We start from the raw sequence: 27465 nt of genomic DNA, 5'->3' as shown, positions 1-27465 counted from the left end.
TATAAAGACAACAGAACTTCTGCCACAGTATATGATTTATGAAATCCTTTTGTGTAAAGCTTTGGCTGTGAGAAAGGGTTGCACAGCTGCACTACAAAGAAAATAGTTAGTCTTCACCCAACAGTTAAATGGTATGGTTAAATGGTATTTATTCCCATTCAAAGTTCTTGAATACGAGATTATTTTTATTTCCCCCATTTCTTAGAAACATCAAGCATTTGTTCTCTTATCTCTAGAAGATTATTACAAAGAATAACAAATCTGAGTCAGTCACCATAGGCTAGAGTCACAAAGGAATTTATGTGTGGTGAGTGATGCTGAATAGTGCCACGCCAAACTTTTAGCCATGCAGAAAATCACTGGGATTCACAAAGCCTGAGTTCACTGCCTAGGCTCCCCATACAAAGAATGAGAAGAGATAAGCGCCTTAGAATGGGATTCACGAAAGCCAGCATCCTAGGCAGCTCCTCACCTAAGCAAGGAAGTGGGAGATGCAAAGCCACAAGGTATGTGCTAAGCCCCATCCCTTTCTTGGACATAGGTGCCTAAGTCCAGGGTGCAAGGAGGCAGTTCCCTCTGAAAACCCTGTCTTGGTGTTAAGTGTCTATGCCGTTTTAGCAAGCAGCCAGGAAGGGAGGCATTTCCTCATAACTCTTAATCCAGTGGTTAGAGTAAGGCACTCAGCTGGGATGTGGAAGACCCCCAATTGAAGTACTCACTTCACATGGGGAGAAGATTCTTGAATAGGGATTTGCTTCAGAGCAGATGCAGCCCCCTAACCACTGGGATATAGCATATTATGATGTAAGACTCCTTCAGACTTGCCTGTTGAAGCTGTTCCACTGTGGCTAAATAATGATAGAATCATTAGGCCAGAGAGAGAGGGCCTCACGTGAGAATTGCTCTGTAGGCTGGTGATGAAAGCACTCACCTAAGGGTGGTGGTGGCAGTAGAAGACTTGGGATCCAGTTTTCTGGTCCATCTACATTCTAAAAAAAAATATTGATCCACAGTGAAACAGCTTTAACAGGAGAGACTGAGAACCCCTGCATCAGCACAATCTATAACTCTGTGGTCAGGGCACTCATCTAAGAAGTGACAGAGCCCAGTTAAAATCCCTTCTAACCCTCAGGTGGAGAGGGGACTTGAATTGGGGTCTTTCACATCCCAGGTGAGTACTCTAACCACTGGACTAAAAAGTTACAAACTAGGCTTTCACCCCCAGCTGTTTTGTGCAAGCTCACATATAGCGGCCCAATCCAGTAGGCAAGATCTGAGTGCACTTACAGGATTGGGGCCCACAGGCACGTTAGGTGGAGGAATGCTTATCTCTCCCCAGTGCGTGAATCACATTGGGGTTTAGGCGTCCAGTTGCCCTGGTGTGTGGCTACAGTACACTTGCACAGAGGCAGAAAAATAAGAGCATAGGGAATTTTTCCTGCAAAAATGTAGGCAATGAGTGAGTTTAGGTGCCTGCAGGGTTAGGTGGCAACAGAGTGGGGGGTTTTGTGAATCTCAGAAGGGGCTGATTCTGGGATTTAGGCACCCAAAGTGGCAGTTAGGTGCTAAGTCCTTTTGTGAATCTAGCCCAGGTGTTTTAGTTTTGTTTGGAAATGCCATTATTCATTTGCATCAGACCTTGGTACATATTTTACAGCTTCTATTGCCATTCACTCACACAGACATTTAAAAATACTTCATCCCTTTCAAGCTGCTTAAAAAAAGCAACCACAGATCCCATCAGGGATGCTTCTGCAGTAGCTTCTTGGAAAGTGACATGACTTCACACACCTAAATAATTGATATCTCCATGGCAATGCAAAGGCATAGACCTATTTCCAGGTTGGTACAACACTTAGAAGTAAATGAGGGTTAGAAGTTGGTGTCCAGCCAAGAGTCAGTGAGCTTCTCTATCCTGAAAGATTAAATGTAAACATCTCCTTCCTGAACATTAATGCACCATGTACTACTAACAAGACTGCATAGGAGACATGTTCAAAGTGTTCAGATATGATGGATTGTCTTTCCTGCAAAAGCAGGAAAAATACAGAAAGGGAGCAAGTTTATTAATGGTCATATAATGAGGCAAATTTAATAACTGTCATACTATGGAGTAATGCCAGAAACATACATTTCCATCCTTTTAGGCAGCTCAATGATGGACATTTAGAAATATCTGTTTTAAGAAACTAAATTATTGCAACAAAATATTTGAACTTGAATCTTTTGAACAAATATTTTAAAAAATCATGGATGTTTTAACTACAATAAACATAAACATAGCATGAGTTTTAAAGAGAACTAACTCCAGGTTGGCATGATCTTTCCTCTGATTTGGACAGAACATAGACCCAACAGTCCCATCTCTCTCTCAAGACCATTAGTAATGCTTTCCAAATAGGAATCTTTCCATTTATTGCACAGACACCTTTAATTTCTGCCAGGCTTACCAGGGCTAAACTCTTATTAATCGCCAAGATCCCTGATTATCAGTGACAGTAAAACTCTGTAAAAGGTGAGGCCCACATACTTGAAGACTATGATGCCCACCTTAATTCATCCCAACAGCAGTTCTTGGCATCTAATAGCACTTCAAGGACTGTGCGGTGGAGCTCGCTCGCTATTCCCGCTAAAGGCGTTCCCTTGTTGCAGCCACCTCATTAGATACTGAGAGAGTTTATGTTTTGGATTGACTTGGATTTTGGGGGGAAGAGGAAGAGGCTGCCAGCGTAACTCACGGTGGCTCGTGGGGCATCGGTCAGGCCCGGCGCAGTGGCCCAAGCCCAGGACGGGCTTGCAGGAGCAGGACAGAAAATTTTGCAGGTGGGTTTTCAGAGGTGCTAGGTATTGGCCTGACCCCACTCCGGAGAAGGGCCTGGTGAAGCAGTTATGGGAAGGCGACGGAGCCCCACCGGGGGGGGGGGGGGGGGATGCCCAAGAACCACATAGCAGGACCCAGATGAACCCACAAGGACAGCCCTACGCTGAGGGCCCCCCTGGGGGGGTGGGTAGGGTAGGACTCAGGGGGCCCACAAACCCCGCACCAGCCCTGCCCAAGCTAAAGCCAGAAGACCCGCCCCGTCCCGCCTCACACCCAGCCCCACCTCGCCCTCCCCGCAGGCGGCCCTCACGTCAGTGCAGCCCATGGCGCACGCGCCCGGGGCAGGCTAGCCCGCGCCGCCTGCACTTGCGCCGCCATTTTGCCTGCTCTGGGGGCGGCGCCCGCGGGTCGATCTCTCCCTGCGGCCGCGGCCGGCGCTGAGTGTCCGGCCGGCCGGCCGGCCCGCGGCAGAAGCTGAGGGTCTCGGGTAAGGGAGCAGCCGCCGAGGCACCGTCCGTGCGGCTAGCGCGTCCCCTCCCGTGCCCATGCCGGGGCTCCCGAGGGCCGATCGGAGCCCCGCTGTGTGCAGCGGGCCCCTGAGCTCCAGCCCCGCTGAGTGCGGCGCTCCTGAGGCGCCTACAGCCGGCGAGCCCCGGGGCAAACCCCCCCCCGCGGGCTAAAGCGCCGCGGAGCCTGGCGGCAACGCCTAGCCAAAGCCCCGGGAACGATCCGGCGCCCGTGCCGCCCGGCCCCGCTCCTGCGTTGAGGACGGCGCGGGGGGTTTACAGACGCTCTCCTCGAAAAGGGTTGAAGACGGGGGCGGTTTTCTGCCCGTCTCAAACGGTCGGTTTGTCTTTCTGCCCGTGCGCCTGGCTTTGAAGCGGGGCCGGCGATGCGTTTCTTTCCGCGGCTGGGCTCCCTGGCTGCGCGTCCGGCGGCACTGAAGTCTGTCCTTAAAACACACGCACGTGGGAAACCGAGGTGGTTTCCACAACGTTTTGGTTTTTTTGTTCCCCGAGCCTTTTCTGCGTTTGGACCAAGTTCTTACTAATGGGTTTGAGGCGCTGTTGGTTGCCTGTAGCTGATGTTTTCTGATTCTGTCATCGGATGGGAGCTGTTTGTAGAATGAGGAAGTCTTATTTGAGCAACTTTTCAAAGGTTTCTTTCCCTTCCTAACAGTCTTGAATTAGGCAAAACACAGGAAAGCTTTAAATGTGCTGAGCACTTTTTCGTAAGTGAATACATTCCCTGCAGTCCTAATTTGTTAAGTAATGAAAAGAAAGGCCTGTGGTGATTAATTGTCCCCCCCACACACATAATGAGCAGAAAAGATCATTGCTGATAGCACATTGTTCATTGTGCTGGTTTTCAACCTTCTTTTTTTCATTTGTAGACTCCTAAAAAATTTCAAATGGAGGTGCAGATTCCTTTGGAAATCTTAAACATAGTCTGTGGTCCCCAGGCTTAGAGCCACTGTTTTATGGTAACCTTTCTCAGACACCTCAGGCATGGTCTGCGGACTGAAAATCACTGGTCTATCCCTTTCGCCTGTCCTTTGTCTGGATTGTAGACTGTAAGCATCTTGCTGTAGGGAATGTGTCTTGCTCTGTTGCTACGTTTGTGGTTGACTCTTTGCACCACCGTAATGAATATGATAATCCATTTATCACAGGCACATAGAAATTAACTTCTCTCTTTTAACATGGTAGATATTTGATTAGGAAGGCACCAGTAAAAGGATAGGTGTTCTTTGTGTATTGATCGTCTTAAAAAAACCCACCTGAAATGCAGTAAGTATAGAGTTACTTACTCCTGGGGGAATTCTGCACCACTGTGCACTAGGAAAATTCATGTTCCCTGCAGATTTTTTTTTCCTCCACAGAAAACAGAGTCTGCTGGAGAGGTGCTGCGATTACACCTTTCTCCCACCAGGTGCTGCTGTGGTGTCAGAACAGAGGGCAACTGGCTCTGCCTGGGAGGCAGCGAGCCACAGATAGGGAGGAGGCGAGGCTGTGTTCCTCACAGTGCCCTGCTTGTAGGGGGAATGGACAGAGCTGGGGGGGAGGGTCACACAGACTGGGATTCAGAAGGTCTAGTGGGGGAACAGACTGGGGCTGGGGCACAGGAGCTAATGGGATGACGGCATTGAGCCAGAGGCTGAATGGAATGGGGTGCAGGAACACATGGGGATGGGGGGAATGGGTGGCTGACTGGGGATGCATGGGGATGGGAGAGGAGTGGGGGGGTGCAAGACCATAGAGGGGAGAGGTGCATGGAGACAGGAGCAGATGTGCCTGATTGAATGGGAGAGGCTAGGGGTCAGCCAGGATCTGCATTGTGGAGACTCCCCACTCCCTAACAGTCACTCTCCCCCCCGCCCCCCAACCCTATTCCATACTTCTCCCAATCACACCCAGCAACCCTCCAGGTTCATTCTCAGGCTCCTTTCCAGCCATTACTTCCCTTTCCCTCAGCTCCTTTGTTACCTGTGACTCCCCCAAGCCTTTGCATTGCTTTGGAGGGGTGTGGGAAATATGTTTCTGTACTGTAGTTTAAGTGAATTATTTCTCAAAGTTACGTATTCATATGCCTAGTAAGGAATCAATTTGGCAAAACACATTTTCTGAATCTCTTTTGTTATCTGTATTATTACAGACATACTTGCTGACAGATGTTTTGAAATAAATTACCAAAATAATTGAAATTGGCATAATAATATTGTGTTATTTTGACAAATAAAATATGCAGAATTTTGCAGCATTTTAAAATATTGTTTGCAGAATTTTTGGCATAGAATTCCTCCAGGAGTAAGAGTTCTGGAATTATGCTGTCGTTGTAGCAGAAGTGCTGGAAAATGACATAATGGTTTTCATTCTGTGCCTTATTTTCAGTGGCTGCATAGTTTTCTGAAACTTTCACCCTAACCCTTGTCTCATCCCCTGCAGACAGTTGTGGAGTTACTGAAGTGCACAAGAGAGGGGCTTCTACATGTGCATTTTGATCTGTAAATGTGGACTAGAGTGAATGTACTGGTGAGTTAAGAGAACACAAAATTACTGAATTTTTGGAAGTGGTGAAAGGGCTGTGTATCAGTCTTCTAGGCTGCCCCCACATATTCCTATTTTTAGTTTTGCCAGCATTGGAGGTAACAATATGACAACACCTCTTTAGCCTTAGGATGGCTACACCTGACTTCTAAAGCATTGGTTTTAAAACGGGGGGGGTGCTCCCCACCCATCCCCGCACCCCCAGTTACATAGTGAGGTTATCAGGGAAAGGAATAAGAATTCTCTCTCATTAGCTGAGTCTCTCCTGCTCCAACTGTCAGACTAGAAGAATCAGGAAGAAGGAGAGGGTGTGGCCCCTTCCTTTGTGGGGGTAGGAGGGAAGGCATTCTAGCTAGCTTGCATCTCCAGAAGCTGATGTGCATGCACCTCTGTTGGAGATAGTTCCTTTCTGCCTGCTCAGGCTCTTACGCCTGCATGCTGAGGATCACACTGAGACCAAAGGAGTCTGTGGCCTGTGAATGATTCTGGGTGGGGGAGGTGATCCAGAGGCATGAGGAAAGGAGTGCAGCCCAGCTGTCTGTGTTCTGCTGGGATCACCTGCCTGGAACATGTCACAGGCAGACGATGTTCACAGGCTGGGGTGCAGTGGGTGTCCTGGCTGGGATGTGCTCCTGGACCTCAGGCTTCTACAGAAATATTGTTTCTTACAAACGGGTGCACAGCAAAAAATGTTGGGAAACTCTGCTCTAGAGCCCATAAATTCTGATATTTCAACTGGCGAGAAAGAGTTTCTACACAAAATACTTTGCTTCCTCCCTCTTGGGACTGAGTGCATTGCTTCCATGCTCCCGCATCCTCTGTCCTGGGGAGCTTAGTTCTGTCTTGAATTCTTAATACTATTTTTAGATCACTGAGACAGCCCAGCTCAACCTTTTGTAATTCTTTTGTTTTGTCCCGGCATCTCTCATCTATCTTTTCTTTTTCCTCTCTCACTTACTGAACCCTTCTGTTGCTTCTTTCTCATTCTTCCTGTCTTGTTCCTGAATATTTCTGTTCCTTGCAGCAGTCAACTCTGAGTATAAATAAGGACAATAACTTGTATAGGTAGTAATACAGGTTGTCGTCCTTTATAAGATTCTCCTGCAGAGGTAACTTGATAATGCAAAAGAGAAAGCTAAAGTGGACTTTATTCCCTAAAAAGAGGGAGTGGGGGGAGGGAGAAAAAGATACTCCATTAACCTCCAAGCTCTTCTGTATTTTCCCTTAGCTCTTTCTGTGACATTTTCAGCTGTTGATTTCAGTGGGAGACCATGCAGAACTTTGCAGAATTTGGTCCCTATTTTAATGTTTTAATAAGTTGGAAAAGTGAAGAGAAGCATGGCCAGACCTTTGTGTTGTCGGCTGCTTACTAATTGAGGAAGACATTACTGCAACAGTTGACGTTCACAACACTATTCAGGAAAGAATGCAGAGGTGAAATCTAGACACCATTAATGACTGCTTCTGAGAGCGGCTGGTCCTGGAACCCACAAGTAGAGAGGCAATTCTTAATTTAGTTCTAAGTGGAGCACAGGATCTGATCCAAGAGGTGAATAGAGCTGAACCACTCAGTAATAGTGACCATAATGTAGTTATATTTAACATACTTGAAGGGAGGAAAAGAAACCCACCACAGTAGCATTTAACTTCAAACAGGGAGAACTACACAAAATTGAGACAGCTAGTTAAATGCAAATTAAAAGGAACAGTCACCAGGATGAAATGCCTGCAAGTGGCATGGAAACTCTTAAAAACACCATAATAGAGATTCAAACTAATTACATACCTCTAATAATAATAATAATAATTGATAATAAAAACACAGTAAGAGGATCAAAATAATGCCACTATAGCTAAACAACAAAATAAAAGAGGGGTTTAGAGACAAAAAGATGTCCTTTAAAAATTGGAAGTCAAATCTTTCTGAGGAAAATAGAAAGGAACATGAACCCTGGCAAGTCAAGTGTAAAAATACTATTAGGTAGGCCAAAAAAGGATTTGAAGAGCAACTACCAAAAAGCATACAAAATAACGGCAAACTTTTTTTTTTAAGTACTTTGGCAGCAGGAAGCCTGCCAAACAATCAATGGGCCATTGGACAATTGAAGTGGTAAAGGAACACTCAGGGAACTCAAGGCCATTGTGCAGAAGCCTAAAATTAATTCTTTGTATTATTCTTCACTGTAGAGAAGGTGAGGGAGAGTCCCACACGTGAGCAATTCTTTCTAGGTGATAAATCTGAGGAACTGCCCCAGATTGAGGTGTTCAGTAGAGGAGGTTTTGGAACAAACAGTTAAACAGTAATAAGTCATCAGGAGCAGATGGTATTCTCCCAAGAGTTCTGAAGTAATTCAAGTGTGAAATTGGCAGATCTACTAACTGGTTTGTAACCTATTACTTAAATCAGCCTCTGTACTAGATGGCTGAAGGATAGTTAATATAATGTTGATTTTTTAAAAAAGGCTCTACAGGTGATCCTGTTGTTTACAGGTCAATAAGCCAAACTTTAGCTAATTTGTCTGGAACTGAAACTACAGTAAAGAATAGAATTATCAGACACATAGATGAACACGATATGTTGGGAAAGAGTCAACATAGCTTTTTTAAAAGGAAATCATGCTTTATCAGTCTTTTGGAATTCTTTGAGAGTCAACAAGCATGTGGACAAGGGTGATCCAGTGGATATAGTGTGCTTGGATTTTCAGAAAGCCTTTGACAAGATCCCGCACCAAAGGCTCATAAGCAAAATAAGCAGTCACTGGATGAGAGGAAAGGTCCTCTTGTGCATCAGTAACTGGTTAAAAGCCGGGAAACTAAAGGTAGGAATAAATGGTCAGTTTTCACAGTAGAGAGAGGTAAATAGCGCAGTCCCTCAAGAATCTGTACTGCGACCAGTGCTGTTCAACATACTTATATATGATCTGGAAAAAGGGGTATATAGTGAGGTGGCAAAGTTTGCAAATGATACAGATTTACTCAAGTTAGTTAAGACCCAAGCTGACTGTGAAGGGATCTTGCAAAACTGGGTGAATGGGCAACAAAATGGTAGATGAAGTTTGGTGTTGATAAATGCAAAATAATGTACATTGGAAAGCATAATCCCAATTATTCATACAAAATGATGTGCTCTAAATTAGCCGTTACCAGTCAAGAAAGAGATCTTGAAATCATTGTGGATAGTTCTCTGGAAACAACTTCTCCATGTGCAGCAGCAGGCAAAAAAGCTAGCAGAATGTTAGAAACTATTAGAAAAGGGATGGCTAAGACAAAAAAAATCATCATGCCACTATAAAAATCTATGGTATGCTCAGCGCACAGTCAATCTGTAGAACTTGTTGCCTGTGGGTACTGTGAAGGCCAAAAAAGTGTAACGGTTCTAAAGAAATTAGATGTGTTCATGGAGGATAGGTCTATCAATGGCTTTAGTCAAGATGGTCTGGGATGCAACCCCATGCTCTGGGTGTCTCTAATCCTCTGACTGCCAGAAATTGGGACTGAGCGACGGGATTAATCACTCGATAATTGCCCTGTTCTGTTCATTCCTTCTCGAGTATCTGGCACTGGCCACTGTCAGAAGACAGGATACCACTGGTATGGGCATTCTTGTGTTGTTAGGTTACCTTCCTGCATAAGGGCTAGAAGTATATATTTTTAAATATAAAGTTTATGTTCTGAGAACTTTGACTATCATTAATTATTAACTGGAACATCATATTTATTGCATAGGTGTGTGATGGTGGTGGTGTGAAACTGCAGGGGCATGATATCAATTCAAAGAATGTGAAGTCATATCAGTTCCACCAAATTTAAATAATGTTCTAATCCATCAGAGCCGTTGATACTTGATTAAATGTAAGTAGGCATTTTGTTGAAAGGTGATGTGAAAATATTTAATAGGGTTTTTTTTTTTTTTAAAGAAAATCTACTGTTATATTATGGAATGCTACAAATAGGCACAATAAAAGAGACATTCATAATATAAAATTTTTTTTCTTTGATAGAACTGTGACTTCCAGTTATTTCTCCAAAAAGACATAGGAAATACATGATAAAGAATAACACATCTGCCTCTATACTAAAAGCTGTAATTCCATCAAAAGAGGTAAGCACAGATGTGATCCTTCTGATGGAGAAGTGGGAATGAGGGGTGGAGGGAGGCCATCTTGAGGAAATAAAAATGTCTTAAATAAAACTAATAGCAAGAAGTGGAAGAGAGAGGAGAGTCCAAATACTTCAATGAAAATAACAAGAGTTGTTAAAAGAGAAAGTCAGAACACTGAATCTTTGTGATTTGTCTTCTCTTCAGAGTCAGACTCAGATGAGCTGTCAGGTTTGTGGGGTTCAGCTCCTGAGTCCCCCTGTTAAAGCCATGGATTGTCTCCAGACTACCTGCAGAGTGAAAGGTAGTTCAGCTATAGGATTAGCAGAGACAACACAATGACAAAGAAATAAGCTGCCTTCCATTTCTTGTTATGTTTGTGCAGAAATATTGAGCCTTCTGTGTTCTTGTTTTGCAATGTGTCTGATATAAAATGAATAGAGATGAGAAATTTTTGTCTCTTTGGGGATCACTTTGGATTGCTCCATCTAAGATGATGAAGCCAGTCAGAAAGCATAATAGCAAGTCCAAGACACGCTCTGTGTGAGGAACACACGCAGACATCATTGAAGGGAGAATTGTGCCAAATGTACCCAGCGAGGTGGAAACATTAGAATTAAAATCAGTAAAAGTTTATTTAATGTATTTATTTTGTGCAAAATGCACTATTAAAGATGTACTGAACACAAATTGCTTTAAGAAATTAAATATTGTTAATGTAAATAAAGTTAATTGAAAACTGGATGATTATCAAAACTAATCCTATTTTTGTTTTGTAGACAATGGACTCTTTGTCTCCATCACCAAAATTTTTAGACATGGATCTGAAGGTAACTCATGTAGAGTGCCATTCAAAGGAAGTGCTTGTGACATTTCAGGGCAAATATAAGGCAGAATGTGACTTTGATTACCACATATTACAAAAGGAAATACAACATGTATCCAAAGTAAAGGACAGTATTGGCATTGGTGAGTTTTGTTTGGTGGAGGACACAAATGGAGAATGGCATAGAGGAAGAGTGCTGGAAAAGAGAGATGAAATCTGTGAAGTGCTTCTCATAGATACTGGGAAAGTGCTAATAGTTAATGAAATACATGTTGCTTCTGCTTGTGATGAATTGTTCCAACTGCTTCCAAAGATGGTGTGTGGTGTTTTTGCAAACATACTTCCAGTTGGGGAAAAATGGGGTCCAAAAGCTCTAAATTATTTTTCTTCTCTAGTAGGATTACAGATTAAAGGTCACGTACAAGCTATTTTACCATACCAATTGTTTCTCCTTGAAGTACCGAAAGTCACTAGCGATGTTCTTGAACTACAATTAGGAAAACTTGTTGATGGAGATTCGTTTCGTCTTATTGTAGAAATGTTAAAGGAATTACCCCAAGAGCTCCTTTGGAAACAAATGCCAGATTTGCTACAACAGAAATACACAAAGCCAGAGTTGTCATCTTTCAGCAATGCTAAAAATCTACCAGAGTTGAAACCAGTTCTGGATAGGCTCCTGCCGTCTTTATCTATTGGCAGTACAGTGAAGGTAAAAATAACTGTTGCAATCAGTCCAAGCAAATTTTATTGTCAGATACTAAAATGGCAGAAAGGTCTAGAAGACTTGACAACAACAATGACTTTTCATTATGAAGCTGTCAGTAGAGAAAATGTTCCATCTTGTGATAGTTTTGGCGCTCTCTGTGCTGCAAAAAGACAAAAAGGACAGTGGCATCGGGGAGTGATACAGCAGCTCCTCTCTGATGACCAAGTAAAGGTCTGGTTCATGGATTTTGGCAACAGTGAAGCTGTGCTTTCCAAGCATGTTCTGAAACTTCAACCAGAATTCACTTCCCTACCAATGATTACATTTCCATGTGCACTGTCGTGTTTCAGTGATCAAAGTGAAGTTGTAAGAAATTCTCAACTGAAAGAATTTAAACAAGCCTTGTTAGGACAGACTGCTGTGTATGCCAGCATTGATTTGTTCAATGCCAACGAATGTTTGTATTATGTTACATTACATAGTCAAGAATCTGAAATTAATGCTAAATATCCACAACAGATAAATGAGGTAGCTCAAGCATGTTCCTTAAATTCTAATACAAATATCACTAATATACTTGGAGACATCAAAGCTAATGAAGAGATCTGTGTTTCAGTTGAGAGTTTTATTGGAAACACAGAGCAAGTGGGAAATTGCTTAATTGAAAAGGACCCTCCTTTATCAATCTATTGCAAAACAGTAGAAATGGAAATAGATTCTGTTCATGTTGCTTTTGTCGAATATGTGTTGAATCCATCAAACTTCTGGATTCAAACTAATGACTGTCACAGTGAGTTTCAAGCCTTGATGAAAAATATTGCAGATGTATATAATGGATGTGGAATTAATGACAAGATCGTTGAAAATCCAAAGCCTGGATTACTGTGCTGTGCCCGGTATAGCAAAGACATGGAGTACTATCGGGGTCTTATCACTGAGGTGTCAAGTGTAAACATTGATGTTTATTTTTTGGATTTTGGAAATACAGATACGGTACCCTTCCATGACGTGAAAACTTTGCTTCCAGAGTTTTGTAACTTACCAGCACTTGCCATGCATTGTGCACTTGCACATGCATTTCCCATTGAGGATGTATGGGTTAAAAAAGAAACTGATTTCTTTAAAAAAATTGTATTTGACAAACCGCTCTTGCTTTATGTCATTGCAAAGCAAAATGACAAGTACATTGTTAATGCACAGTTTATGGATGGCTTGGAACAAATGGATGTTGTCACGCTTATGGTTCAGGCTGGATATGCTGAGTACTGGGAAGTGAAATCAGATTCTCTTTTGAATTTTGTGAAAAATTCTAAAGGCCTAAATTCAAAAAATAAAAACAAAAAATGTATAAATACACCAGGTACATGTGTTATACCTAAAAGTAAAATATCAGCAACTGGAAATATCTATCAAAACAGACAGTTATTAAACACTTTTTCTGGGGCAAGAGAATCTCTTGCATCTTTTCCAAGTCGGGAAAGTTCTCTTTCCAAAAAGCATTATATAATATCTGGGAAAAGTGACCCTACGAGCCCTTATAAAGAGTTAGTATTTAAACCAGGAGCAGTTCTTGATGTCATATGTTCTCATATTATTTCTCCATCTGATTTTTCATGTCAGTTGAAAAGCAAATTACCAGAGCTAATCAATTTAATGGAGCAAATTCAGCGTTGTTATGAAGTGCATAGCATTCCCTATAAAACTGGACAGATTGCTTGTGTTGCAAAACACTCAAAGGATGGGAAGTGGTACAGAGCTGCTGTTCTGAAACAAGTATCCAAAAATGAAGTTGATGTGATATTTGTAGACTATGGTAATCAGGAAAGAGTTTTACTTAAGGATCTTCAAGCTGTTCTTCCAGATTTTCTAACTTTCGAAAGTCAAGCATTTAGATGTAGACTTAAGAATGTAAATGGACTCTCACAATCTGACCTATTCATTTGGACTAAAGAGGCATGTAGGGATTTTGGAAACTTCATTTCTGCTTCCAGTGGGCTATTGACTTGCATCATTTATGCTTTAATTCTCATAAGGTCTAACTGCTTGTGTAACTTAGTTGATTTACAGACTCCATTTATTGGTGCACAGCAGTTTCTCACAGAGCAAAGCCATGGCCAGTCCCAATTTATTGTAGTCACAAATGCACTTAAACCATCATTTTTTTTGTATAGTTTCTGCTACTCATCTTTTAATTTAAAAATTGGAAGTGAAGAGGAGGTATATATAACTCATATATACAGCCTTACAAAATTTTATTGCCAGCTTAATCGTAACACTGAAATTATAGACAAATTGATGAAGAAGGTTGCAGAGATTAGTAAGACACCAAACAGTCTAGAATATGACATCAGCAAAATACGATTATGTATAGCTAAATATTTTGAAGATGGTCTTTTTTACAGAGCTTTGGCATCTTCTATGGGGTCGTCATCCTATTTACTAGTCTATTTTGTGGACTTTGGGAATAAACAGGTGGTAGAGAAAGACAAAGTGATGCCTATTCCAGTTCATGCCACAGATTTACTATTGACACCCATGCAAGCCATTAAATGTTATCTGTCAGATCTTAGAGAGAGAGAAATTCCAGTAGAAATCAATAGATGGTTTGAAGAGAATTTCATGGGTAAACCACTGCAAGCAGTAGTAGTATCCAGAGAGTCAGATGGGCAGATTGGTGTGGAGCTGTATGATGGGCATATCCAGATAAATCAGAAAATTCTACAGTTATTGTCAGAGAAAGGGAATAAATTCACAGAGGAATTGGAGCATGTGAAAAGTTGTACAGCACAGTCTGTTGAAAATAATGAGGTATACAAAGTAAAACCTAATGAAGGTAATAAAACAAAAGTTAAAAATATTGAGAGAATTGGCTTGAAAACTAAAGTAAAAACTCAAGTACATGAGATATCTTATCAGAGTGGTGTTCAAGAGGATTTTGAAAATAAAGAACAAATTGTGCTTGTTCCACAAAAATTGTGCAAGAAGCCCTTTAAACTACCAACATTCCATGGTAATAAAGAACCAGTTTCTAAAAATGTTGTGACTATATCTTTGGAACACACAGAGAAAATTACAGATGGAAAATTTACTCCTGAATCTCTGCTTTGCCCTGTTTTCAGCTTGCAGAAAATACCTGAAAATATTATGACTGAGTCTTGCACCAACAAACTAAATTATACAGGTCAACAAGAAAGGAGTAGGGTAAATAGACCCAAATATATCAATCTTCCTCCACATAACCTTCAGATGAATTCTCAGTTAGTAGGGTACATTTCTCATATAAATAGCCTATCTAGTTTCTATATTCAGCTTGCAGAGGATGAAAACAAAATCATTCAACTTGCAAAAGAACTAAATGAAGGAAAAATAAATATAGGCCATGAAAATGACTTGAATGATCTTGTGGCAGGGGATCTTGTTATAGCAGAATATGTAATTGATTGTTCCTTATATAGAGCAGTTATTAAAACAGTTAGATCAGGAAAATCCTATGAGGTAGAATTCATTGACTATGGTACTACAGCAGTTGTGAGTCCATCACAAATCTACAAAATTCAAAGAAAGTTTTTAACTTTGCCAAGGTTCAGTATCCATTGTTTCCTTAGTAGAGTAAAAAGTACTCATCCTGATGGAAACTGGAGCAGCAATATTATGTTCTACTTTGCCAAAATAGTAAATAATAAACCAATCATTTGTGCATTTTTGCAGCAACATGAACAACAGTGGGAGGTAGATATAAGTTGTGATGGAAAGTCTGTGGTTAATGAGTTAATGCGGAGACATGACAGCTCAGGATTACAGAATGCACCAGTGCTAAATATGGAAACAAATACAGAACAAGACATTCCAGTCATAAATGCAGATCCTGAAGATAAAGAACTAAGGAAGAAATCTAGCAGTCATAATAAATATAAGTTTTTTGAGACTGGAAACACGTCTGAAATTCTCTCTAAAGTTCCTAACCAAGATCTAATTCCTGGACAGCTAGAAATGGCAGAAATAATTCATATTTCAAAATGTGGGAATTTCCATGTAAAATTAATGAGAAATATGCAAATATTTTCAGATTTAAATGTAATGGTTGCCAAAGAAGCAAAGAGAAATCATTTGATTGCAGTAGAAAATATTCAAGAAGGACTGGAATGCTTGACAAAATCTAAAAACACCTTGAAGTGGTATCGATCAGAAGTGATAAAGAAGCTTGTTGGTGAGGAGAAAATGTTAGTTTTCTTCATGGATCGTGGTAGACGTGAAATGGTATCTTTGCGTAATACAAAAATACTTAGTACTGAGATCAGGAGTATTCCTAAACAAGCTGTATCATGTAAATGGATTTGGATTGAAAATTCAGGTAAAACGTCATGTGACTGTGTGGTAAAAAACATTGCACATCGTGAAATAAAGCTCCTGTTTCTGAAATACTTTGAATCTTCTTGTGTCTGGGAAGTAGATATCTTAGTAGATGGGATTCTACTTTTGGAATATTTGAATCAGATCTCCAGGCAAGGTAAAATCAATAAACCAGATTGTTCAGAAAGTGCAAATAATGTGGGTTCTAAGACATCTGTACTGTCTTTTAGAATAAATTCAGTTACATGGGCACTACTCCAAAGTGGTAATCAATACCCTGGATTTGCAACTACCATTACTGATCCTTCAAACTTCTGCATTCAATTAGAAGACTTATTTGACACTATGAAAACCTTGTTTATGCTACTCTGTGACCTTCCGGGCAACTTGCCAACTTTATCACGGGACCTTGTGACTCCTGGTGCAAGTTGTTTGATCATGTTTGGGTTGGAAGCACAGTGGGCAAGGGTAGAAGTTTCTGAAGTTTCAGATCAATCTGTTCTTCTTACATTTATTGATTATGGCTTTTCTGCATACATTCCCTACTCAGATATTGATAAACTGAAAGTTGTTCCAGAAGAACTTATTTGTTTACCACGATTAGCTTATTGTTGCTCCTTATCTGGTGTGATTCCTGCTAAAGAGGACCTTTGGAGTGATGAAGCTAAGCTTTTCTTTCAGGAATTTCTAAGTAAACAAGGCCTGATTTTCCAGTTTAAGCAATATGGTTCTGGAATGAAACTAGAGGTAGATGTTCTATGTGAGCAGAGTAATCTAGCGGATACCTTGGTGGCAGCTGGTCATGCTGTCTACTCTAAAAGTCCATGCTGCCGTGTTGGAATTGACAGTACAAAATTGACTGAACCATGTTCACAACATCAAGGTGAAGCACAGCAATCATGTCTTCTGCAACTTTCCGAACCAAAACTTTCCGAAATCAGTTTCTTGCCAGCTGAAAAAGAAAATGCACAGCAGCAAACACCAGATCTGCAACATAGAAATGCCTGTGGTACCGTTTCAAGAAGTAATTGTACTGGTAAATCACATTCTAGAAAACGACTCAAGAAGAAACGAAGTTCACATAGTAATGGCAAAAATATTACAAAAAATGAACTTAAGTGTGACAGAAATGTATTTATGCAGTTTTATGATATGAAATGTAACCCCAATTCCATGGAAAGTCTTACTGAAAATCGATCTCCAGCTGCAATGAATGAGACATGTAACTCTGCTGATATGAGCACCAGAATGAGGGAAATGACGATTAGTGAAGAGATGGCATCAAAAGAATATCTGAGTAGTAAGTAGTAAGCTTCAATTTTAAGAGTACTTTTTTCAGGACAGTAGTATAGATTGAACTTTAATCTCTACTTTGTAATATATATATGTTTGCAAGAGTTCTTGTTACGTTTATTTGCATTAAAGTTTTTAGGACTCATTCTGATTTCAAATAGGTTTTACACTGATGTGATTCCATTGACTTCAATGGAGTTACTTCCGATTGATGCCAATGTGCATGTCATCAAATTGTTGCCTTTATTTCTGTTTTTATATACCTAGGAAGAGTTATCATATAGAGGCATAAAACCAAATTATTTTTGTAATGAAGGAATGGACCCTAATTTTAGTGCCTAACACCTTCTTATTCCTAGAACAAAGATCACTAAATATAGGCCTGAGACAACACGTTAAACTCAATGGAAGGACTTCCATTGACTTCACCTGGCTTCAGATGAGGTCTTAAGAGCTAGATGGTGCCATTTAGGGAGAAACATGAATTGAGGGCAGAGTAGATTTGCACCATGCCAGGGTGTTCTTCCTACTCAAAGTAGGGATTGGGGTTCTGTCTGGTCCTTATATCCAAGGGGAGGCACATTCCTGATGCCCACTTCTCTACCCACTGTGTGCATACAAGGGCAGATGGAATCTAGCCCTCTTACTATATTTGATAATTGCAATGGATTTTAGAAGTTTTAGATTTTTTTTCTTCTATGGGGGAAGAGGGACATTTTCAGAAAATGATTGCTTTGTAAAATCAGTTCTCATGTAAGGATGCTGAAAATGATTCATGAAACAGACATTTCCAAAAATATAACTCAGATAAAAATGTGGTGGTATTTTTAACACCTTCTGATAACTCCAAAATGGTTAGGAATACTTTGCTCAAACTTTCCTAAAGTATTTACATTTGGAAAAGGATCCACCATGAAGAACTTTAGGCCAAAATTTTGTAAACCTTCTCACTCTTACGAGTGTGTGAAAATGGGTAGTTTAGAATGGAAAATGTTTTGCATCTTTAATAGATATTTCAAATAATGCAACTGCTGTATTATACACATATACGATTTAATAAATGTATATTAAATATGGATGGGATATATGGAGATATACATAACTTTTTCCCCAAAAATTAAATACTGAAATAATTGATTTTCTAGATACAGAAGGATTGGATAATGTCCTGCCAGCTGGGACAAATAAAGGGCATCAAAGCTTCTCATTGCATCAACTGGAATTTAACTTCTCTTGTTGCCATTGGTAAACTCTTCAAAATAGAACTAAAATACTTTTAAAATGTTAAAATCCATTTTAAGTACTCAGATTAAACTGCAGTATTCTATTAATCTCAAAGCAAAAATGTAAAGTTGAAATTCACCATTGTTAATTTGTGTGTAGCATGATAAAATATCAGTGGTGTTACATCATTGGTTCTTATAAAACATTTTGCATCCACTTGTGAATATCTTACTAATTTTTCTCATAGTTAAAGTAATTTTTATTTTATCATTCCTTTATATTCATAGGTAATTTTGTTTGAAATGTTAGAGAGAAGGAAATTTTTATTTTTATCTGTTAACATACTAACCTTATGGACTGTTCTCCAGCAAGTCCTGTGCCTTTTGCTTTGATATACTACCAGTGTTTATGACCCAAAGCTTATGGGACAGATTGTGAAAGAATTGTACCATATATTACAAGTAGTCCTGTTAACCTCAGTGGGACTTCTTGTAGGGTGCTGTTCAGTATGAGAAAGGATGTCCCAACCTGGCCCTAAATAGTCAGTGGTTAATTCTACCCTTTGGATGTTCACAAAGCTCTCAAGATTATAATTTGGCCCTGGGTTTCCATTTTTCATTCAGAAAACATAGGTGTGCTCATAAGCAAAGATAACCTTCAATTTGGTGGGAGGAAAAAGTCAGCTTTTTTTTTTTCCCGTTTAATAAACTTGAATAGGACCAGGCCACATCTACAGCCTAATTTCACTGTTAATTATGCAGGTTACTGGATTTTTTTTAAATAATGTGGCCACATTTTTCGTTTTATTTGTATGTAATTCTGAAACAATGTTAACCAAATATTATGAATGTAGCATAGAAATGACAACCGCTATAAAACAGCAGTTCCAAATGTGTATTAATTTGAACCAAATGTTATAGAAATGGAAAGTGTGTAAATATATTTACAAGTTTGCCTAATGTCTTTAGTGAAGTATGTCTTTAATTATGTTTTGAACATGGAAAAGTGTAATTTTTCTCCTGGTATTGAAATATATATAAAAAACCTCCCTTAAATCCAAATCTAGACTACTTAAACCATTTTAGGGTTTATACACCATACTTCAGTGTGTTGGACCATGCTCGTGTGCAGCTCTCATTGATTTAAATATGATTTTGTGCACATGTAACAGAGAAATCAATAGAATTTCAGTGCATCCAGGATTTCATAGTCTTTATTTCCCCTCCCCCTTTACCACAGCTATAGTAGGATTTGTACTGTGTATGGTAGAAGGAAGTAAATACAACACTTTGATTTAACTTAATCAACTTTATTTTCAGATATTTATTTGAAAGATATTGACATACTTTTAAGTCTGAAAATCCTAAAGAATACTTTTCCCATTTGCCTTTAACCAAACTTGATACTAAATTTAACTAAATCAAATTTAATAAAACATAAGCTTATTAGGAAGCTTTATTGCTAATTATTTGGTTGTATTTCTTAATTTATATATAGTGCATAGTATTGCTTGCACAATATAACTGTTTAATTTTCCATTCCTGGTTTATGGATGTTACAGCAAAATGGTTGTATTGTGTTGGGGAAAAAACATAGTATACTCAAATATTTTAGACGTGTGTATATTAAGGCAGCTTGTGTTTACTCCCATTCTGTCATAAACATAGTAAAACTCCAGAGTTTTGATGTGTTGGATATGGCAAGCCATGGATAAACTATTTTTAATAATTAACTTTGTTTTGAGATTCCCTTAGATTTAAATAGTTGGTAAATGAGGTGAAGAAGTATGACAAGTTACAACATTTCAAATCTGACTAGAATTATGTTCATTTATTTTATGAAAACTTTTTTCAGTATATTTTTAAGTGTCTAAACTGTATTATCTTTGTTTAAATAAAAATTGTCTCACTGTAGTGATTCATAGGACTGTATATGCCTAATTTAATATGCATTTTAAAAAAGGGGAGGTTTTAAGATAGTGTGGAAATTCATGAGATGTCTGAGTTTGAAAGAGTGGCAATTTCCTCCACTGAGAAGTACCATATAATGGCATATGCATTAGTCCCTAGGGAAGAATTTACTGCTTGCTGATTTTGGTGGTCCTTTCTTGCTGACACAGGAGTAACCTGAACCATATCCCAAGGGAACTTGTGTTCAGTCCTTAGCCAGAATAAATGATGGGCCCATCAGAAGGAGAGAGAATGCGGTCGGGGCTGTCCATTGAAGATCGATACTGAGGGAGAGGTGGTCAGAATGGGGACATAGGGATTTCATGGGGAAGGAATTCTGGCACTTAAGGATCTTTGGAAATGGTGGTTGGTTGTTGCATATTTGAAAGAGGAAGGAAACATTGAAACTTTTGGCTAGTTAAAGTTCTGACCTCACATGCAGGATTTTTGAAGTTTGCAAGCAGAAAGGTGAGTCAGAAAATCAAATCTTTAAAGCTAAAGATAAGGAAAACTCTTTTAATTAGGTTGTCACCATATATAAAAAAAAGTCAAGTACAGAGAAAAGATGTCAGATGCTACTTTCAATTACCCTAGTTTCCATTTCTAACAATCCTACTGTGGGTTTTGCCTTTACTTTGTTTCCAGTGACTAATACGTATCTCAGAAGTAACAATATCTTTCATATAAAGCTCCATGTGACATTATTCCTAAAGCCATAGAAAGGAGGACTGCGAAATATGTAATTAAGTAATTTGGTTCATTGCAGAAATTTACATATGTCTATTTTTATATACATTTGAAACCCAGACACAGGAATTGAGATATCTAGGAGTTCCATCCCATATATGATAACCAAAACACTGCAGCTAGAATAGGATGGATTGTCAGAGAGAGAAACTGGGAAAAAAGATTATCAGGAATGGCTTTTTTCCTTCTTTCTCCCTTTTTGTGACTGATAATCCCTATTGTGAGACATAAATATAAAATCTTAGGGAGAGAAATAACTTGAAATAATTATTTGAATGCAGTAATTTTGTCTAAGGAACTTAAACTACTGAGATGTTACTGGGTTTGGACCCATCTACTGAAGGTTATTTCCACAGAGGACTGCCTGATAGGAACTGTGAATGCAGAATCATGTAGTCTTACAATTCTTTTTCAGCCTGCAATTTTGCTCTCCGATTTATTTTACTGTTCAGTCCCATGTTTGTCAGTCACTCTCAAATTGAAATTGAAATTTACATATCTCTGATATTCTGGGCTATATATTCCTATAACAGACTTAGTCAGTTCTGTAGCTTCACCAGTGCCAGGTCAACTAGTGCCACCCTCCCCCCTTTTTTTGAGTCACAGACTTGAAATCTCTGAATTCTTTGGTTTTTTTTTTTGTTTTTTTTTTTTAGTTCAGGCCTAAGCCCCATTTGCTGCTGAATTGTTATTTTTGATACACTGTCTATCTTGGCATTTTGTGTGTTTCTACATTTTCTTTTAGCCTTTTGTCTTGCCACTGTGGCATCTGTTCTCAGTCAGCCAACATCAGTGGAAGTGTCTATCCTCATTCTTGTTGCTTCTGGGTAACAAATAATCTTGAGGGCTGTAAAGTAGCAGATGTGAGCTAATCTCCCATTAGAACTGATCTTCAAAATGTCACCAACCCAAATTGTGGAGACTGCAGATGCTCCCAAACAAAGGGTGGGAAGGCTACACATAGCAATTCCAAATGCAGGGCACTTGGGGCCAAATCCACAAAGGGACATCAGTCAGTGCCTAAATCAGGAGTTTAGGCACCTGAGTAATAGTTTTAGGCCCCATTGTTATCTACCAAACCCCTGCTTTACTGCTATTCAATCCTGTAGGCATTTAAGATCACTTGATGCCTATGGTTTTGCTGTAAAAGTCCTGCCTATCTTGCCTGTGGGATCTGATTCAGTAAGACTTCATTTTCTCCTGTTGAAGCTGTTCCACTTTAATTATCCAAAGAGTCACTGAAGCAGGGGAACTGGATCCTAGGTCTTCCATTTCTCAGATGTGGGTCCTAATCATCAGGCTATAGAGGCATTCTTACTGTCTCTCTGTGGCCCAGTGACTAAGTATGTAGCCGAAGTTGAACAGCTTCAGTAGGAGAGATTGAGGGAGCCCCACATCAGAATATTTTTATCCCATAGCCCAGTGGTTAGGGCACTCCCCTGAGTGGCGATAGACCCACATGTTCGATTCCTTTCTCCCCAATATGTGTGTCTTGAGTCTTCTACATCTTGTGTGACTGTACCAGTGACTGGGGAAAAAAGTTAAGTATGGGGGCAGCCCCACCATCACCTCCTTCAGCCATTTTTATGTGAAGGTTGGTGCCTGCCTAACTCATTCTCACAAGAAACAATATAGGAATCTAAGATGCCTGACTCCAGAAGCAGGTTTGCACCTTTGGCATGCAAGTGGACATAGGTGCCTTCCTGCAATCCAGATTTAGGTGCCGAACTCAGTGAGAGGGGCGGGAACTTAGGACCCCCCCCCCCAATGCTATGTCCCATTGGATAGTATGCTGTGGATCACATTCTTTGGCTCCTCGTCTCCCCATGCATTGTATAGGTGTGTGTGTCCCATTGCTATTCTGGTGATTTCTTAGGTGCTTAAAAGTTAGGCATTGCAATGCCTAATTTTTAAGTCCGTTTGTGGATCTGGGTCTCGGAGACCTGGTCACTCAAAGATGGTCCTCATGCCAACAGGCACTCAGGCCACCATATTTTGCATGCCGTTGGATACAGAATTCTATATTGGATCTCCAAATGCTCTTAAAAGCAAAATAATGAAAATATCCCATTGCATACAATGTGAAGGTATTTCTTATCTTTAATGTATATATATATATATAATAGTTTACCATAAATGTTTGTTTAGCTATAGCTAATTATTAATATTTATGTAACCCTTCTGCCATTTGGAGGTGGCAGCAACAAGGGCTGGATTCAACATCTAGGGGTTTCTTTCAACAATACAACACACAAAATTGGCTTAAGCCTCCACCTAGTCACCTTGGAAATTATACGGCCTCCTCCAAAAGGCAATACTTCCCCTCTCTACTTTTTCTACTTCAGCCTCATACCCACTGTCCTCTGTGTTTCCCTTCTCCTTTTTCCTTCTCCTCCTTGGCCTCTGTTTTCAATGAATTTCCCTCTCACAAGCCCAGAGTTTGGATGTAGAAAGAAGACCATTTAATAAATGGAGGAAAGTAATTCAGCATTATTGTGGGAAAACAATACAAGTAGGATTCATAAACATAAAACCATAACAAAACCGCACTCCAGAGTACCTTAGACATTGTCCTGTGCCTCTCCTTTCTTCCCCCAAACCCCACTCACAGCAGTTGTCTTTGGACAGTGATGACACAATTCAGGGGTGCATCTGAGTGAATTCACCTCCCACCATGGCAGGGAAGGCAGGGGGAAAGAAGGCACTTTGCTTGCCTTGCCAGCCATCGTTGCCACTCTGTTGGCTGCGTGCTCATTGCTCTACCAGCTGCTCTGCCAGCCATCCCACTAGCCACCCTGCCCGCTGATCTGCTGCATACCATTACATTCTGTGACCACCTGCTTCTCCACTATGACCTCTGTAGGTCTGTCTTGGAGGGACAGGGGTGGGTTCTACCCAGCTCTCTGATTCTCAGCGATGGTCAGTTCTTAATGGGTGAACCTCAGTGGTGAAGCTGGGTGGGAGCGCTGTCCCACAGTAGATGAGTTCCCCCCAGCAAGCACATAACAAAATAAAGGGAATGTTAATTAACTTTAGCTTTGAAGAGTGGGACGGGGAGGTTAAACCATGCCTAGGGCTCTTAAGCTGAGTCCACACTTCCCAGCAGGAATATCTATCCCCATCCACCTTCACAGGCCTCTGGCATCCGAGCCCCTTGCTTAACCAGTTCTGTTCAGATGAGAGTGACCCTTCCATCAGAATAGGCTAAGCACAGTTCTGTTGCTCTTTGCTCATACAATAAGGGGAACAACATTTCATTACCCTATAGTGATTTGACCCTATAGTGATTTGACACTATAGTGATTTGTAACCCAACACCAGCCAAAGGGATCATTTGGGCAAAGGAGTCCCATCATGCTGAGCACCTTGGCGGTGGGGGGGTGCTCATGCAAATACAATCTGGTCCTGGCGCCTATTCCCCTCCCACCAGCCAGCTCCACAGGGGTTAGGCCATTCAGACCTTGTTTACATTTACAATAGGATTAAGGCTCCACCAAAGATATCATTTGTTTCCCCTAAAGATGCAATATGTGGGTGTACTTGAACAATTGGAAGGCATAGGGAACGTGTGCTTAAATAGACAAACTATGCAGTTTGGAGACACGTTTTTCATTGTAGGATATAAATAAAAGAGCTATCCAAACTCTCACTGTCCATGTACCTACCAGTCATCAATGGGTCATTTCCTTAGATAGTAGGGTAAAAGTATGACTCGATAAAGGATTTGAAGGATTAGTTACGGCTTTTCAGGGAGGTTATCTGCATAACGGGTTGCATGAAAGAAGGCACAAAGGTGTCGAAAGTAACATGGTGAGAAACAATGAGAGTCCTGTAGTACTTTAAAGACTAACACATTTAATTTCTGCAGGCATAAGCTTTCGTGGGCTGTAACCCACTTCATCAGATGTAAGGAATACAGACTAACACGGCTACCCCTCTGGAGCTTTTCACCATGGTAAGAAAAGAGAACCAGGGAGATGAAAAAATAGGCAGGTGGAGAGCTTAGAGGAGATGAGCAGGTATGAAACCTCATGACAGTGACAGAAGAGAAAGAGGGAGAATACTGTACACACTGGGAAAGACATTGCTTGGAGGAGCACAGTCAGCAATGAGCTGGTTGGAGCTGCGATTCACAGCTGTAATAGGGATCTGAGAACAATGAGGCCATCAGTGCTTGAGTAGTTTTTAAAGGTTTCACTCTGGACGTTTTCTCCCCTTTAATGATTGTCTGTTCATTCCTTTTGTTCCCTCCCTCACAATCTTTCTTCTTCAGCCTCACACTCTCTGCCCTCTCTGTTCTCCTTTTTCCTTACTCACCTCCCCCACCCCCAGCCTATCTTTTCAATTAATTTGCTCCAACAAAACACCACCCCAAAATAATTTGGGGCACTGACTGTCTCTTATTCTGTTTGCAAAGGATTGAGCACAATAGGGTCCCAATATCATTTGTGGTCCTAGGTGTTACTGTAGTACAAATAAATACAGGATAAATATTTACTTTAGTATTCCTTCCATGCACCAGAGGTTTCCAAATTTTTTTGCTGCACCCAAGAACGATATTTCCAAGGCACCTCCAGCTCCCTGACCTGCAAGCATCCTCTGCCTGGGACACGCTCTAAGTGGGTAGTCCCAGCAAGGCAAGTTATGCCGTGACCCTCATGTCCCTGCCTCTGGGACTCCAGAATTACTCCCAGACCACAGACTCTTCTGGCCTTGGGGTGACCCCCAGGACACATATGCAGGAATCTCTGCAGGCAGAGAGTAACTACTTCCCATGGGGTGCAAGCGAGGCAAGCAGGTGGGATACCACTGCACACACACCTCCTGCACTGAGAAAGACCACACCCCCTCATTCCTCCCTCCTCTATGTTCTTTCAGCCTGGCAGCAGTGGCAGGAATTGGAGCATGAGATTCAGGTAGTGAGAGAAATTCTGTTTGTTTATCTTATAACCTCTCAAAGTCCACAGTTTACACTATATACTTGTAATCATAGAATATTAGGGTTGGAAGAGACCTCAGGAGGTCATCTACTCCAGTCCCCTGCTCAAAAGAGTAATCAGGAACATCTTGGTTGAAACAGTGCAAATATGGAGGATATCTCACTCTGTTATCTAAGATCATTGGCAATTTTTTAAAATATACTGTTTCATCTAGCATTTTTTATATGTTATGAGGTGTGCAGCAATGGTGCTGTTTTATAAAGCAAAGTTTAGACACATGTTTATGCCTCTCTGTTTCTGATAGTTCAAGTTTGAGTTATACTGCCATCTCGTGGCTCTGTGCACATAGGGAAATCTTAATAAATGGTGGGGTTATGTGATTTTTGGTATGCATGTTCCTGTTTTTCCACTTTCCTAAACTTGATTTAAATTTCTGATCTCTTTTTCTTTTGGATGTTGGAAAATGATGATACTTTGTTTTATAGAAAAGGAATGTAGGTGGGAAGTTAAATCTCTACAGTATTTTACAGACAGGCCTAGCATTGTGAAAGAACAGTGAAAAATGCAAATTGTAAAACAAAGAAGATATTTGAGTTAAAGCAAAAGGCAAAGTTTGTGCCCTGAGGCTTGATTTAGGAGTGCAAGTCCCACTGACTTTCTGTGGGATTTGTATTCCTAAGTCATTTAGGTACTTTTGAAAAATCTCACCCTCAATTCTTTCACTCCAGCCAGGAGTGTTTTTCCAGTATACTGTATGTTGCCATAATTGATTCTCCAAAACCATCAGTACACCAAGGTGATTAGGAGAAAAAAAATAACTTGCATATTTTGGATCTGATCTTGTATTGATCCAGTTGGCTTTAATAGGAGTTTGGTCTGAATAAAGACCATAGGATCAGACCCCTTATTTTATTCATGTTCATACAGTCATATATTTTTAAAGCCAGAAGGGACCACTAGATCTGATCTCCTGTATAACAGAGGCCATGGAATTTCACCCAGTTGCCATGTACTAAGCCCAGTACTCCCTGTATATAAGCCAAAGGGGCGTGAAGACTTACCTAATTATTAGAGCTGGTGGGGAATTTTTCAACAAAACACTTTTTTTGCCAAAAAAATGCAGATTAATTGAAATTGGTATTGTTCTCGGGGGAAAAAAGGTCAGTTTTGACCAATTTCCTCACTCAATTCATTTTTTTAAACATTTATTTATCAAAATGCCCTATTTTGACATTTTCCAAAATAAAAATTTCAGCTTTTCAGTTCAAAATGACTTCATTTTGAAATTTAACTTAATTTAGTCTAAAAAAAAAGTTGACATTGAAATGATCTGATCAGCCCAAACCAATTTGTTTTTATTTGTTTGCAGAAGATTTCAAGATTTTGATTTTCATCCCAATTTGAGATGGGGAAAAAAATTCCAAATCTTGAAAATTCTCAAGGGACAAAAAACTGTTTCCTGC

At 40.3% G+C, this 27465-nt stretch overlaps 1 protein-coding gene across 2 annotated transcripts; it reads left to right on the top strand.

Annotated features, from left to right (window-relative positions):
• Positions 1-3150: 3150 nt before the first annotated feature.
• On the top strand, positions 3151-20284 carry TDRD15 (tudor domain containing 15). Of its 2 annotated transcripts, none has more exons than XM_067544705.1 (5): positions 3151-3308; positions 5767-5853; positions 9870-9970; positions 10747-17149; positions 18288-20284. In XM_067544705.1, exons 3-5 carry the CDS (start codon positions 9914-9916, stop codon positions 18389-18391), a joined length of 6564 nt encoding a protein of 2187 aa, XP_067400806.1. In that variant the 5' UTR covers positions 3151-3308; positions 5767-5853; positions 9870-9913; the 3' UTR covers positions 18392-20284. The 2 variants fall into 2 exon arrangements, with proteins under 2 accessions (XP_067400806.1, XP_067400805.1); XM_067544704.1 differs by lacking the exon at positions 3151-3308 and adding an exon at positions 9595-9720 and having other exon boundaries at positions 5824-5853.
• The last annotated feature ends 7181 nt before the right edge of the window (positions 20285-27465 follow it).

This window comes from Emydura macquarii, unplaced genomic scaffold (assembly GCF_026122565.2).
Source record: "Emydura macquarii macquarii isolate MOO-44397 ecotype Brisbane River unplaced genomic scaffold, CSIRO-AGI_Emac_v2 contig_1027, whole genome shotgun sequence".
Taxonomy (NCBI): Eukaryota; Metazoa; Chordata; order Testudines; family Chelidae; genus Emydura; species Emydura macquarii.
Note: the sequence above shows the minus strand (reverse complement) of the source record. Positions and strands in the feature narration are given on the sequence as shown.